Source organism: Plectropomus leopardus, chromosome 4 (assembly GCF_008729295.1).
Source record: "Plectropomus leopardus isolate mb chromosome 4, YSFRI_Pleo_2.0, whole genome shotgun sequence".
NCBI lineage: Eukaryota > Metazoa > Chordata > Actinopteri > Perciformes > Serranidae > Plectropomus > Plectropomus leopardus.
In genome coordinates, this window is record NC_056466.1 from 3818717 (window position 1) to 3835113 (window position 16397).

At 37.6% G+C, this 16397-nt stretch overlaps 1 protein-coding gene across 6 annotated transcripts in view; it reads right to left on the reverse strand.

Moving 5' to 3' along the window:
• Positions 1-186: 186 nt before the first annotated feature.
• LOC121941886 overlaps positions 187-16397 on the reverse strand; it is a 23829-nt gene continuing 7618 nt past the window's right edge. For 3 of the 6 annotated variants that reach the window (XM_042484833.1, XM_042484834.1, XM_042484835.1), the window contains exons 2-11: positions 9815-9873; positions 7355-7578; positions 7076-7208; positions 6867-6966; positions 5644-5731; positions 5419-5552; positions 5008-5212; positions 4462-4546; positions 4237-4315; positions 187-2862 (exon numbers count right to left, since the gene is read on the reverse strand). In XM_042484833.1, the coding sequence (XP_042340767.1) occupies positions 1852-2862; positions 4237-4315; positions 4462-4546; positions 5008-5212; positions 5419-5552; positions 5644-5731; positions 6867-6966; positions 7076-7208; positions 7355-7445 (1926 nt within the window). In that variant the 5' untranslated portion in view covers positions 7446-7578; positions 9815-9873 and the 3' untranslated portion in view covers positions 187-1851. Of the gene's footprint in view, positions 2863-4236; positions 4316-4461; positions 4547-5007; positions 5213-5418; positions 5553-5643; positions 5732-6866; positions 6967-7075; positions 7209-7354; positions 7579-9415; positions 9547-9814; positions 9874-16397 lie in introns of all 6 variants that reach the window. The other 3 variants (XM_042484836.1, XM_042484837.1, XM_042484838.1) reach the window with 2 other exon arrangements.

Sequence of the window (16397 nt, forward strand, 5' to 3'; positions counted from 1 at the left end):
TTAATTTTTATGTAAAATGTTCAATTCTGCCACTGCTAATATCATTATTAGGATATCTCACATTAAACAAAGTTGGCTCTTTCTTTGGTCTATGAATATTTTTGATGAAGTGAGTTTGGATCATATCAATACTGACAGAGAAAGAAATCCATGCATATGTTTAAAAAGAGTTTACAAAATGCCCTGTCATTTCATTTGTCATTTATTATTTTAGAAATACAAACAGCGCACAGAAACAAACAAAAAAAAAAACAACTGGCATGATCAATGAACGTCAGTATGGGTTCACTTTTTCAGCTGTTCATTCACAAAACCTTTGTCCCTTTGATAATATATGTGACATGTTCTGTCATTTTCAGTCGAATCAACCCTGAAAACACATTTCGAGTTGTATGTTGGAAAGAGAAAATTCCAAGCTTTCTAATATAATTTATTTTTTTGTATCCCAAATATTGAGCAAAATATGTCACATTTCATAATGATTGTCACTGAGCCATGATTTAATAAAAAAAAAACTTTTAAAATGACAAAAACTCAAGATGTTGACATAAATCCAAGTTTATCAAGAAATGGATGACTATTTTGATAGAGCATGCCACATATTTTCATGAACAATAATAAAAAAAAAACAAGACAATATAAAAACAACAAGATTTTTTTTTAAACATAAAATGTTAGATAAGTCCTAACATATTTTACAGAGGTCACTAACCAATATTCAGGATTTTTAAGCTGCCATATAAATATATGAAAATATATAAATATATAAAAAGGAGTTTCTGACCACTAGTAATACACTAGAACAATGTGTTAATGACCGAGTCAATTATGTTCTTTTGAACCTGCAAAGAACACAGCAGAGACCCAATAAACATTTCTGTTGACTCCAGGTGGATCAGAGAGGTGATACAGTCAATAAAGTAGCAATATACCTATAAAACCAAAAAATAATAAGAACACTGCCAGTGTATACAATGAAGGTTTCAAAAATATTTTCAAATGCTGGCGGTAGGAAATAAAGTCAGCATAGCTGTCAGACTTTAAAGCTGAATGTAAGCAAATCCATCATTGTTTATAATAACAATTTGATGAAATATTTATGTCGTGACTCCAGGTTTTCCTTATATTTTTTCCGCTGTCTCCCTCATGTTCCCACCTTCGATGTGTGTCTGTGTGCTTTGGGCGTGGCTTTCCCTCACCTGGCTCCTGATTCTACCTACACTCCTTTCCTCAATCATCTCATCAGCAAGCAGAATAAGAACCCATTGACTTCACTCACTCATCGCCAGAGTGTTTCAACATACTCCGTTTCGTTTGCTCTGCAGTCTTATATTTTGATGCTTTTACCTACAGATCTCCAGCTGCTGCCTCCACACCATCTCCACATCTCCATCTGGACCTTCTCACCCTGCTTCACTGCCCCAGCCGGTCCCAAATCCTCATCCTCCCATCAGAGCTGCCTGCCCCTGCCTCCTCTCAGTTGCCACATTTTTTGATTATTCCGTTCACATGAACAATTAATATATGATACAATTATATAACTATTTGACTCCTCCTCATCAGTCACTTAAATGCACTGTTATTCATCACTGTGGTTTCTGCCAGTTGTTAATCAGCTCTCAATCAGCTGTTATTGGTTTGCGTGTAAGTCAATGTGCCGAATTTGCTGCTGTGCAGAAGATTGTGGATAAAGTCAGAGAAGCGTGCGGCTTGCATCCTGCAATGGTGTAGAACACCCTGGTATTTTTGCCATTCTGCATCTGACACACTATGTATTGGGACGCTACTAAATCTTTTTACTGGCATACTATATAGCATTGCAGTATAGGTACTGGAATGCACAGTCTGTGTCTAGCTCTGCTCCTGTCTTACTGGCATGTATCCATCACCAGAGGGCTCCATTGACCTGTTAGTTGGCATTGGAGCAGTCTTCTGCAGTAAATGACTTGGGAGAGACTGCAGAGCTGGACTCAAACCTGGCCCACAGAAGTTCAAAGGAAGTTGGGTGAAACAGGGCAAGGAGCATGGTGAGGTGCTGAATGGAGGAGGCAGGAGGCTGGTGGATTCAGTGGATTTATCAACGTCCTCCACACTCTCCTCCTGACTCACCTGCTCCTCGCCCCCACTGCTAATGCCCGAATCCAAGCTAGCGAGCTCAGGGCTGTCAGCTGGCAGCTGTTGGACTTGCTCATAACCGGAACAAACGTGAATGATACCTTTCCCAAAAACATCTCCACCACCTCTAAACAACTTCTGAAAGTCTATGTCTTTCCCATTCCCAGCCAACGTCTCGCCCTCGCCTTTAGGCCCCTCATCATGGCAATCGGTCATGTTGATGCTATCTGCCTCCAAGCTCTCTTGACTGACCTCTTCGCCACTGCACACGCCTGAATCGAGACTCCGGAGCCTTGAGCGCTCAACCTGGACCTTCTCAACCTTCTCATAGTCTGAAATGACCAGCACAGGTTTACTGTTGTTGCTGCCTTTGGAGAGCAGCTGGTGGATTTCCACTTCTTTCCCTTTCACTTCATGCCTATCCTGTTCTGCGTTTTTCCCTTCACTTTGACTAACAACAGGCCCATAAGGTGTATCAGCGGCGCAAGGCAACAGATCCCCAGCAGTGAGCGAGGAGACAGGAGGAAGAGGAGGAGGAGGAGGACACAGCCGGGAGTAACTGGGGTTGGAGTAGTTGGAACTGGTTGACCTGTGGTTGAGCTCACTTCTCATCTTCTCTAGCAGCGCCACCTCTGGCCCGCAAGGTTCGACAGCATCCACGGTGGAGGTTACCTCTACTGAGACGATTTCCACCGGTTTGAAGACAGAATAAAAGGATTCACTGGTGAAGTGAGGGCTCAGCCGCTTCTGGAGGGGAAGCGGTTAAAGATGGTGGAACAAAAGAAGGAATTGGAAATGTTAAAACTGCAAAAGTAATTAGATTTGCATTAAAGCTGCATAAAACTGTCAGTCTATAAATAGTCTTTTGTATTTATCCCTTTAAAACCTAGATTTACATCAGTGTATTTGTTTTGTGTTGAGATGCCTTTTACAAGCTATTTAACCCTTTGAAACCTGAGCAAATTGGTTAGATTTATGTAAAAGAAAAAAAGGCAATAGCAAACTTGGAAAGAAATGTCTCACTAATTGTGAGAAATTAGTAAAAGTGATAAGAAAATGGCCTGAAATCTTGTTTTTACGGGGGGGGGTATTAGAAAATTATCATATTATAGAAAAAAAATGTTTTTTTCCATCACTTTTGGGGTCTTTTTTTTTTTTTTTGCCTAATTTTCTGTTATTTTTTTCGTTTAACTATTTAATATTCTGAACTATCTCTCATTAAGTTGCATGTTGCCTTTTTCCATGTTTCTGAAAGACATCTAAACAATTTCCCTCTGTTATATGCTGCTACAGTTACGCTGTACTAACCTTTTGGATCATAAAGGTTATGTGTCTTTTGGTTGAGTCATTTATTTTCTGTCTCATTTCACAGCCCACGTAAGCTGCATATCCTGTGGGTTTTTACCATGTTTTTGTTAGTTTTTGTGTGTAGTTATCTCTAAAGCTACCCTAATCTTTTTTTCTTTAATATGGATCAAATAAATATGTGTACCTGAAAACTATGATAGTCACCAGCCCTCAGAAAGATCATCTCTGTACTCAGCAGTTCCACAAAAAACAGGATTTCACTGCTGGAAAGGAAGTCTTTTCATAGAACTGTTCTGTCGATGAAGTAAAAAGATACAAATACTTTTGATACTGGTGCTACATACCGCTGGTGGGTGACGTAATGCAAGCTTGTCCATTTTGACACAGAAAACAACATGGCATTCGTTTGGTTAACAAAAAATCTTGAATTAAAACTAAACAGTACATGATAATTTGTTTCTGAAATAATTTTGGTCAAGAAAAAGGCAACGCATTAAGAGAATCTTGGTTTATTTTTTAACACTGTCTATTTTTACCGTTGAAGCTCATTATTTTCATATTTGTTTTTATAATATAAGAAACAATATGGCACCCACTTTAACCAGTGTGCTAAAATCTGTTTCTAGACATTTTAGGAGAAAAAAACAATGCTGTAACCACATTTTGTTTGCTCACACAATTTTTAGAGTTCAGTATGAACTTTTTTATGGGGAAAATGTCGAACAATTGAAAAATGTTTCCACTGTGAATCAGGTCTGTGTTTCTATTAAGTTAAGTCTAAATAAACAGAAGATAATAAAAGATTTCACTCACTGGGAAATTTGCATCCTCTGGGAAGAAGTTTACTGGGCTTGGTAGGGGCGGACCTGTGATTTTCTTTACTATGTAAACCCTAAAAGACAGAAAGATGTAATATTACAGCAGAGATGCTGGAAAAAATATACCATTCTCGAGCAAAGAATGTCAAAATTTTAAAATTATTGCATCACAAGTGGCATAAATGTGTTAGGAAAGTATTTTTTCTTTGTGTCTGCTTACCAGGTGGTTTTGTTGGATTTAAGTTGAATAACAACCACAATAACTGCAAATGCTGCTGCAACAGCGATCCAAACACCAGTAAAATCTGACAAACACAGGACAGAGTATTTCATGTTAGCCAAGAAGTAAACATACTGTATTTATCCTATAGTAAAGAACAATCTTGGTTATTTGTCTCTGTTTTTCATTACATTACGTTACTTGCATATTGTATGTTAAGGACATATAGAGGTGCAATAACACCTCTTGTAGCGACTCTCTGACTCTTTGTCGTACATCATGTGACCTATGAATGCAAAAAAGTGTTTCTGTTGCATTTTTGCAAAATTTTGCTTTTGCTTTTTCAAATTACCTGAACTACCATCTCATGCATGCGTAAAAACATAAATAAAGATAAACGTTTTGTGATTAATTGACGTGTTTCCATTAAACTTATTTCATATCCGCAATTCAATTTGTGCAATTTGAGGGTTAATGGAAACCCACCTATTGACTGCATTCGTCAACCTAAAGCAATTAGCTTTGTTCATATTTGGTGACATTTACCTGCTGATTGTGGTTTTGGTTCTCCTTCAAGTGACACCCATGTTGTTGTGGGGCTCCAATCACTCCAGACTGACTTGGTCCAGGATGTGTCAGCTTTCACTCGAACGCGTGCCTCGTACCTCTCGCCTTTTATCAGCTTATCGGGGTTCAGCTCTGCCATGCAGTTCCAGCTACATGGCTTGACTTCTTCCTGAAGATACTTATACTGACAAGGAAGAAACATGGATGTTCAATATGCTGTCATCTTTGTTGATGTACCGCTGCTTCGATTTCCTTCAACCACAAGGCATTGAACATTTGATCACTTAACACTCACGCAAGATTTCTGCAACACTTCTACTCATCTATGATAAAATACAAACACACAATTATGAATTCACATACTAACACAGACATAAAATATATACACACACTCCATGACTGGTCCTTTTGTTTCCACTGCAGTTGGGAGAAGTACGATTCTATTTTAGTTAACATTGCCTTTTGGGTGTTCCAGGTAACTGTGGTAAAGTTGACATCTGGTTGTGGCGGAGGATTCAGCTTTACTGCAGTATCACACAGACAAAGTTTGTTTCAGATATCAAGAAAAACTCAGGGTAAGTCTCAAAGAGGTGATAAATTTTTTATTGTACTCACTGTGACAAGCTGGCATGAAGAAAATGGTCAATTTTTGCTTCATGGTGTTACAGCTCAGTGAAATGGACACATTATCTTCGGACATAAACTAAGAAAATTTTAAGAAAAACAGTATCGCCTTAAGAAAACCATGGAAAACACAAAATGAAGATCTTAATTAATGTAGGGTCTTTGAATGCTTGTTTGTTTGTTGGCTGTAAGGCCACAGGAACTAGGGAAGGCATTTCCTTTAACAAAGGCCTTCAGGAGTTCACCTGCATTTTGGTTGCATGGAGTCAGCATATTTGCATGCAAGAGGATAATAGGAGGAATATGAAAGATAATGAAGATGAACAATGCAAAAGCAGTACATGGATATCTACGGATGCAATAATGTGATTGGACTAAATATTTCACTGAATTGAGATCTTCTGAGTCTGCAAGTGACAACAATTACACTTCATAGGTGAGTTATAACTGTTTATTTGTTTTTAATCTGACAGTAGCATTTATTGAACCTGCTGTGGCGGGTGTATCTTGAAATAAATCATCACATCACCCCAAGTTTGTTTTAGAATTGATTTTATGATTTTTCTAAAGGTTACCATGTCTTTGCCATCAGGACCCCTCGGCTTTACAACAACCTGCCTGAGGAGATACGGCTCACAGAATCAGTGACTTCTTTTAAACCACTTCTTAAAACCTATTTCAATAGACTTGCTTTTATTTGATGTCAATGTAGTACTATTATTTTTCGGAATTTATTGTTATATTCTTTGAATTGCATCTACTTGTATTTGCATGTGTTGTCACCTTTTGTTAAATTCCACTTTAAATGATTGTCTGGCCTTAGTTGGGTGTTGTATTTGGTATTGTTTGGCTCTAATTCTGCCTCTGCAAGAAACCGCTTGTGCTTCTGCTTTGCTTTGTTTGTCAAAGCACTTATGTTTGCTTAGATTGGGTTAGAGTGTTTTTTTATTATTATTATTATGATTATTATTATTATTATCAGTCAAACCACAAGGAGTGCAGCTTTGAAATTATATGTTGTTTGAGTATTATTTGAGTAGTATTATGCAGCATAATTATCAATCATGAATCTTTAAAAAATAAACGTTATGAGGCCTAGCATGCCAAACCAGACCAAGCCAAGCCAAGCCAAGCCAAGCCAAGCTAAGCCAGAACATGTGTGTGAAAAAAGGGTAATAGTGTTGTTAGCTCAATACAAAGCTGCTCAGACTCACATTGCCCTTTCTTTTGAAGATCACGGAGCACTTCTGTAGCGTTGGTTTGGAGACTTCAACAGGTTTCAGGTCACATGAGCCGTGATAACCGCCATAACTACTTGAGAACAAAATGTCATGTTTCAGTTTATTTTGCAGGATTATTTCAGTAACTGTATATTTGCATCATATTTTTGTCTAGTTTTTCTTTTTGTGACTGATGTCCTTACTGCTCAAATTTTGCGTGTATTGTGCACACACTGTCTGGATGCTTGGATACATGGACACCATCACTTGTGCTGTTCCACACACAAGTGATGGTGTCATCGAAGTCGCTTTCGCAGGTGAGATTTCTGAGAGCTTCTGGAGATTAGAAGAAAAGAAAAAGACAAAATTGGACATTTTCAGGGGCTTTTTTGGTAATTTGTGTTGCAATTAGTCCCGTGTAACAAAATATCTTGAGATAATTTGTGCCAGACAATTTAACAAGTTATCAGAAAATCACTTACTGTTGTCTGAGAAGTTTGGACAATTCTCAGCACTGACGACAACAAGAGATAGAAGAAGAAACAGCAAAGAGGTTTTCTTGTTTCTCTCCATTTATGGCAGCATCAGTGTAATTTTTAGGGAGATCTCATACCACCAGGATGGTTGGTCTCTAAAGCTGGGTAACTCGGAGATGTCAGGGTTTGATGAATTGTTTTTACATCAGTGCTTCAATTTTCTTCTCATCCTGTGCAGAGAGATGGCACACACTCTGTTAGTTTGCTTCCTTATTTTTTGGTATTTGTTTATGTGAGGAAGGCAATGAGCAAGATAAGCAAGGAAAGATCCCAAAAAGACCTGAAAATTAGTACAAAAAACAAACAAGTTAAATACAATAAAAAGTGAAATAAGTGATTAAAATTATAATAATGCTGTTAACATATTTTGTATAATTATTATACATATAGTTTTTAGCTCTATCTTTTTTTTATTTTTTCCCTTGACATTTTACCCTACTTTAAAAAAAAAACTAATTTTCTAAATCTGCTAAAAAAAAATTCAATTTGTGGAACATTTCATACCAAGTAACCCATTCCCCATGGCTTTGGCAGAAATCACAACAATTTGCTCAGAATTCAAAGGCTTAAATAATTGTGATATGTGTCTGAAAGCATTATAAAAAAGGTGATGACCCTCTAACATATATATATAACCCTGCAGATATAGAAACGTTTCAGATTTCTGCTGCCCTCTCTTGTTTGATGTTTTTAACCCATTTCATCTCTGACCACAAAGCATCACCAACTGTTGCAAGGTGAGATGTTAAACCACTGCGAGAAAAACAAGATTTTCAGGAGGTGACGTTTATTTTTGGGAGCTATGTAACAAAATAATCAAGGGCCAGTTCTTTTGGAGCTTTAAACCACATCTCACAGTGATTACTACTGATAACTGTTGGCCCTCAAGAATTAACCACCTGTGGCATCTAAGTTCCCACTACTGTAAGTCGGTGGTTCCCTCACTGTGGGACTGACCTCTCTGGGGGGGATCAGAGCCACTGCAAGTGAGGCCTGGATGACCAGATGAAAAATGTGAAGTTGAATGACCACAGAAAATAATAATAATGCTATCATGCTGACCTTTATTTCACTTAAATTCAACATTAATCCTTTTTTTATTAGTTGCTTCCCCAATATGATTGATCAAAAAAGAAAAAAAAAAAGGGACAGGAAGCATACACTTTTTTTGGCTTCTGAAGGGAAACATGGCAGACAAAAAGTCTGAGAACCACTGCACAAGAATCACTTGTTTATGGTGAGGAAAATGTCCTATTTTGTCTTAAAATGCTCACAAAAGCTGCTGGAAAAGCAGAGATGGATATTAAAAAGTAAAATGTTCTGTGGCTCAAACACCGCTGGAAGCGCAGTGAGGTGTCCGTAAAAAAGTGGTCTGCAACATGGTCTCGCCTCGATGACACGCCATCCACCATCCCCTCTCTATCCCAATGACAAAAATCAGCTTATATATGTAAGTCTCTTTAGAAACGTTGATATAATACATATAACACATGCAAATATAGCATATTTGGGTTTGCACTAATGTATAATGTGAACATTTTTGTGGAGACTGGACCACAGGACCCAGCTTGGTTGTTATTGTACTTAAATAATGCACATAACCTAAAAAAATCTGCAAGTAATAAAATTACTCAGGGGGATTAGCAATTGTCCTATTTGCCTGTTTGGTAATGATACTGTAGCGTGAGTTTTCTGGAGGACTGATACCATTACTTTGACACCGAAGTTGGATGTTTGATTTGATTTGATTTGATTTGATTTGATTTGATTTGATTTGATTTGATTTGATTTGACTTCATCAAAAAAATGCTGAACTTGATCTTATGTCCCAGGATGTCAACTGTTCCACATAAATACACATGAATACCAACATACAAGAGAATATTTAAATAAACAGCAAAACAATACGTCAAATGTCTGCACATGAATGGCTTCAGAAGGAATGAAAACTGTCCTTTTGGGGTAATTCTTTTGCCATTTCATGTGCTATTTATGCATGATACTTACTGATTCATCAACTTTTTGACCTGATACGGATGCTGACAAGCAAATCATGACCATGATGCAAATACATCTTGATTGAATGTTCTCCTTCTTACAAACTCCTTCCCTTCTCTTAAATTAAACCAATTTAATACCTAAAAGGATAAAAGAAGAACAGCAATAGTGTCGATTGCAGTAGACATAGATAGATGATGAATAGATGTGGTTGTACAGATTTTCAAATCTTGAGGTGAAACTGAAAAACCTCCAGAAAACATTTTTGATAACGTTCTTTAAAGACATAGAGTCATCATATCAATGTCTCATGAAAGAATAAAATACCCCACATTTACCTGCCTGCCTGCTCAGGTATCAAATCCTCTCTAACCACCATGCTACATACAACCAGACCGAGTGACTTACCTGTTGGTGAAGCGTCTCAGGATGTGCTGCAAAGTGCTGATTTCACTTCATTTAATACCCTGCGTGAGAAAATCAGACAAATACATGTCATTGGTTGTTGTTTTTTTCTCTTATAGGAAATGGCAAACCGCCACTGAGAGATGATTATGTTTTTACTCTTAGAAGGTCACTACTAAGAAGGTTAATCTCTAAGCAAGATCTTTTTTTTTTTTTTTTCAGTTGAATCCACCTACACTCCCAACAAGTGTGAAAATTGAGGTCGTCTTCACCTCTTAGATCTGTAGTTGTTAATATACTGAGCCGTTTCCTCTGTTTTCTTCCCACTGAGGACATATTTTAATGGCAGTATGTGTTGCACACACTTGTTTCTTTAACACAAAGCTGATGATTTAAATAGGAAAAAAACAAAAATCCACAATACAGCCCTCATGCAGGTGAATTCTGGCCACTCTGGTGCTGATGCTACATTTTTATTCTCGACCTTAACTCCTCTGCAGCCTGTATTTTCTTCCAGGCTGTTATATGTATTTGCACTAAACACACAAACACACACACTAGCACAATGTTAATTTGCTTAATTTTTTGCCCTTGAATTGACACCTAACAGGCTGTTGCTTCTGCATCTAAACCACACTGACATTTAACCTGTCAAAAACAGGATGACAAAAAATAATTGTGCTTCACAGGGTTGATTTGTGGTATGTTGTTATTATAGCCCACTGCACACCGACCCACACACACCCACAGCCCCAGTTGCAAAAACTAACTTTCACTCTGCACATCAACAACAACAGTACATCTTTTCAAGATTCCCCTTGACCTCTGTCAGAGAAATGGTCCATCGATGCATATACTGGTTATTTTGCTTATTTTAATGTAATTTCTTGGAGTATTTTCAAATGCTTCGTATCCCTAAAATCTGTACAACCTAAGCTGAAAGGTTATGTAAGTCAATAAACCATAAACATTGCCAAAAGTATTGATATTATGTCATAGAATCCTCACATTTTAGAAAAATAAATACACAAAACATTGATAGAAATGATTTCTAAATGCAGAAACATTATTTATTTCATTTTAAGTTTTAAGTTTTTGCGATCTGCTCATCTTTATGAGCAGAGTGTAAAGCTGAAATATTTACACAGTGGTATTTCATGTCCCTAAAATCTGTACAAAACTGAAAAGGTTATGTAAGTCAATAATCCATAATAACTAATGTTAAAACTGTATTATAAATAAATAATAAAGAAAAATCATGACCTTCTCTGCTACCATCCAGTGGCGTATCATATGGCTGCAACAGGCTTCATCCAGCCACATTACCAATTAAGGCCACTGGTCTAATACGCCTGTAACAGGTGCTGTCCACCTGACAGGTGGTGTAGCATAACATTAGGAAAGGTTTCGTCTGTCAGCATTGCAAACTGACTATACCCGGTGGCGTAACATTCCAAAAGGTGGCAATCTGTGTCGGTATCTTACACTAGCACTGATAAAGCAGCAGGATATGACTGATATATTCTCAGAATGAGAACAGTTTGCTCAGCTGGTGCAATTGCATGTTTTCAATGTCTTTGGGCCGCTTGTAGCATAACGCATCATTGCAACATGATAATGCAGGACAGAGGTCTTAGCTGTCTTTTCCAAAAAGTGAAAGCTCTGAAGATTAAAGTTTATATTTTAGATCCATTTTAAACAGCATCATGCAAACAACGATCTTCAGTGGCCTTGACAGGACAATTATGTGGCGTGACTGCGTGTTTCACGGTCTTTTGGACTGATTGTAGCATATCGTAATGACGTCATCTCAGGCGGACAACATGACGCCGTCAAAGACTGAAGTCTTAGCTTTATGTCAAGAGTGAAAGGCTTATTTTAGAATAATTTCATGACAACAACTTCCCGCTGCCATTTTCAGAGGGTTAAGGACCCAATAAACAATTTATCCATTAATAAATTATAAACTAGAATATCTTTCTATTTAAGATTTTTCTTTTTTGCAGAGTGCACACAACACACACACACAAACACACACACACACACATATATATCTATATTATCTTTTTTTTTCTTTTTCCATTTCCTTGCACAGGGGAAACACAAGTTCTTGCAGACAACACGGTCACCTGTTTTGCGGTTGATTAAGGTCAGAGTGTTTTTTTTCCGAGAACTCAAATGTTCCATTATTATTCTGACAGGTGCACTTCCTGCTGACAGTACTTCCTCTTCCTAAAACAGCACTTATCAGATTGCAGATAATGTCCTTTCCAATCATAATCATTAAATTATCGTCACAATGAGGGAGTCAAAAAGATGAAGCATATACCTTCCTAGTTGTATGTATCATGGGAGAGAAACAATTGTGGCAATTAGGAAGTCACTTTCTTCTTTGGGGTACTATTTCTAAAGGTTAAAAACATTTACTAGGTGAGAAAGCCAGAAAAGGGAAGCAAAACTGCACAGATCCTCCCCTGTTATACGGTTCAGGATACCAAAGCTGCAGTGGTGCCCCTAGAAATTTTTTTTCGGGGAGGCCAGATGATGCCACTGATAACACAGGAATGGCACAACAAAACCAAACACCATAGCTGAATTTCAGAAATGCGTTTGTGCTGGTGTAGTATTTAGGCTAGTAGAAAACTACGTCAACTTGGAGAGTTGTGGAATCGCATACTAACATACTTTGGTTTCTTAGTTTTTAAGAAAAAAAAAGAAACTCAGTTGCCCCTGGGGGCGTCACTGCAAAGCCTATGATGGAAATGACCAAGACATTCTTTAATGATGCAATATGGCATCACAGCCCAAAAACTGTGAATAAAAGAAAGAAAGAAAGAAAGCTAAGGCTGGACCATGTGCTATAAATGGAAACAGATCACATGCCAAAAGTTGCATTTTGACTCTTTCAGACAAGATAAACTCAACTTGCAGGGAGGCTCAACATGATGTCAAGAATCAGCTGAGAATAGGCCACAATGGAGGGAGCTTATTATGTCCCACAAAGTGAAGACTTTAGGCTCCTTGCATTTGCTCTGCTCCCTTGGCTGTCCACGTGCAAAAGATCTTTGTGTTGTCTTGTCCTGAGGATGTTCTAGTTGCTTGCTTGTGGCTCTTCAGCTCCTGCTCACTTCTTCCATGTACCCTCCTCTCACTCCCCACACCTGCCATCCTTGAACCATCCACTAGATGCCCACAGACTTTCTTGCCAGTTAGTCACCTGACATCCCCTCCCACCAGCACACCTGCTCCCACTTCCTCATCAGCTCTGCAGATATGTGTATACCAGCACATTTCCTCACGTGCCAAGTCTGCCTGCCTGATACAAGCCTGTAAGACCCCTAACTTTGAAGTCCTACCTTTGTGCCAACCGTCAGCTTGGTTAAGTCTTCTTTCCTTTGTTTGCCTGCTTGGTTTCAGTCATGGCAGTCTTTTATCTCTTCCTTTTTGGGCTTCAGGTTTCTCCAAACTGTTTACCACATCCACACAGATCTGTAAAATGTCCAACTCTGTCTGATCTAGAGTACTGTGCAAAAGTCTTGGTCTACCACAGATTCGTTGTTTTGCAAACTTGGAAAGAGGATGAATTTATGTATTTTGTTTTAATTTGACTCTATTTATTTGTCCCTTTACAAAGAATACAGAGAGCATGTACAATGCTTTAAAACACCAGAAAGCCAGAACAAAATGGGTTCACTAGACTGAAATCAATATATAGTATGAAACATGGAATCGTACAACCATAACAAAAGGTAGCTCAAATATTCAATACTGAAGTCTGGAAGATTAGTATGTAAATCTCATATTGCATGCCCAAGAGAGTCCAAGGCATGCTAAGTGGAAAGCAGGCTCAAACTAAACTAAACTAACCCTGATGAAGTTGTTTTGTTGTGAAATATTAGTGTTTTTAATAATGTATACATACTTCCTGTAGCCATTATTCTGGTTGTATTTTACTAAAAAGACTAGTGAAAAATAAATATGTATGATTTTTATAACCTTGCTACAATAACAAAGTTTTAGGTGGCCTATAAGTTTGCACAGTACTGTAGAAAACCTGAAATAAGTGTAACCACGACAAAATCTGTAGATGTATGGAAGGTAGAGAGATCAGACTGCTGCTGAAACAAAGCAGTTTTGCCTGAACAGATGTTGAATGCTGGTGTATTATCATGCTAATGTCTTCAGATAATAATCTATTTGTCAGTTAAAGTGAAAGCAAGGTCAGTTTCAGTGAAAGTTATTATCTGATTGGGAAGCATTATTCAGAAATTTTGCTGCTTTGGTTAACCACAGTCAATCGGCTCTACTGATATTTAGCAATGGTTAAACTGTTGACCAGAGCTTTGTTTGAGGTTTCCTGCAGTTTTGATTGATATATACCTGCGAATCAGTATTTTCCACTGCAATGGTATGCAAAAAAGAAAGTCTACTGTGTGTGTCTGTAAAAGCTGACAGTGAATAGTGCCAACTGTAGCTTTCATTGTTTTATTCTATATAATATATGTGGATTTCAGATCCAAATTGATTGAAATGTGAAGCCTAACTCCTTCACTGAATTGTGTTCTCGATTACAGTTTCGTATAAACTCAGTTGTGAGGTCAGTTGGATGTGTTGCGAAATTCACAGTGAGGCTTTTGAGACGGCTTATGGCAGTGAAGTGGACAGTCAGTGGATGGGCAACAGCTCTAGTGGACATTCCTGCAGCAGTGTTGCTTTTCTCAAGATCACTCTTGGTCTCAAGTGCTTTTTACATAGAGTTGGGTATTATTTGGGTTATTTCTGATACTGGTGCCAAAACAATATGAATTAACTTGGGCTATCAAATGATTCATTTTTTGAAATTGCGATTAATCATTGAAAATTTTTTGAAGAGTTAATTGCGATTAACCACATTTTTAATCACATCGTTTTGCATTTCAAAACAGTTATGAAATCCATATTGGCAAGGTAAAGCAATTCTTACAAGATTTTCTCGACTAGAAATGAAATCACAGCAAAAAAGTGCATGAGACCAGCATAAAGTGGGCTTCTCTGTGAAGGTGAGACTCACTGGTACCCACAGAACCCAGTTTCATTCAGATATCTGGAGGTCAAAGCTCAAGGGACCCCTGTAAAATGACCATGCTGTTGTTCCATTGCCAAAGTGCAAATTAACTTTGGAGCATTATTTTGTTGGATACATATATGCTACATATAATATCCTATGTATGCCACACCTGTTAGGTGGATGGCTTATTTTGGAAAATGAGAAATGCTCATTAACATAAATTTGAGAGAAATAACTTTTTATGTGCATAGAAAATAGGAGCAAACACAAACACAAGTGTTGTGTTTATGTTTTTGTTCGGTGTTGGTAATTTGGTCTTTTAAATGTATGTTTCTGTAAACCACATCAGACAGACTGAGTCAATGTTTTGTGTTATCAACTTACTCCATTTATATCATCTGAGTATTGGCTCAACTAATTAGTTGGAAACTGGTTTCACGACACAACATGTAACAAAAGCCGCTGTGATGTTGCTGTATGGGAAATGGAGGGTGCTGTGTTTTTGCAGCTTGAACAATATTAGGAACTAAAACAACGGTTTAGTTGATAAACGTTTACACTGAAACCGTGATGAGATAAACTCAAGTGTCATGACACGTAATGACAATTCAGTATCATGCTGTACAGTCCACTGAACTTCCCCAACTAAAGGTCTGTACTTATCCAGCTCGTGATCAGCGACTGATGGTGGAAAAAAACCCACAAGCAAGATTCTGAGTCACAACAGCGGATGAAGAGCTCTTTCATGTCTCACTTTGTCAGACACTATCTGCTCCACAGTCTACCTCTTTCCCAGCTCTCTAACCAAGACACATTTTTATTCTGTTTAAAACTGACGTCCTCTGACATGTGGACTTCCCCTGCTCTGAAAGTTGACACCCTTCTCTCTCACTTTCCTCTCTTCCTTTCTGAAAAGCACAGAAAAAAAACCACACTACATATGCACTAAGAACACGCACAAACCACTTCCTAAACCCCCTTTTCTTCCCAGAAAGCTTCTGTTGCTTCTAATAAGTAGAAAGAAAAAAAAACAAAATTTACTACCCAGCTCTTCCTTTTTTTCCATTTATAGGTCCCAGCCTCTTGCTGCCATATAGGCAGGCTGAATATTTGCTAAGCTCAGTCCTGCTTACATTTACATGCATTGATAAGTTAGTAATTAAATAAAACTAGCCTGAAAAAAGTACATATCAGTGTTGGTAAGAGGTTTAACCCCTTGAAACCTGAGCAAATTGGCTTGATTTCTTTTCAAACACAAAGTTTATTAGAAAATTACCTGAAATTAAGCTAAAATAAAAACAAGAGTGAAAAACTGTTCAAATAAATAAATAAATAAATAAAAAGAATACTATCAAACCTTTTCAGGCTAGTTTTANACATTTACATGCATTGATAAGTTAGTAATTAAATAAAACTAGCCTGAAAAAAGTACATATCAGTGTTGGTAAGAGGTTTAACCCCTTGAAACCTGAGCAAATTGGCTTGATTTCTTTTCAAACACAAAGTTTATTAGAAAATTACCTGAAATTAAGCTAAAAT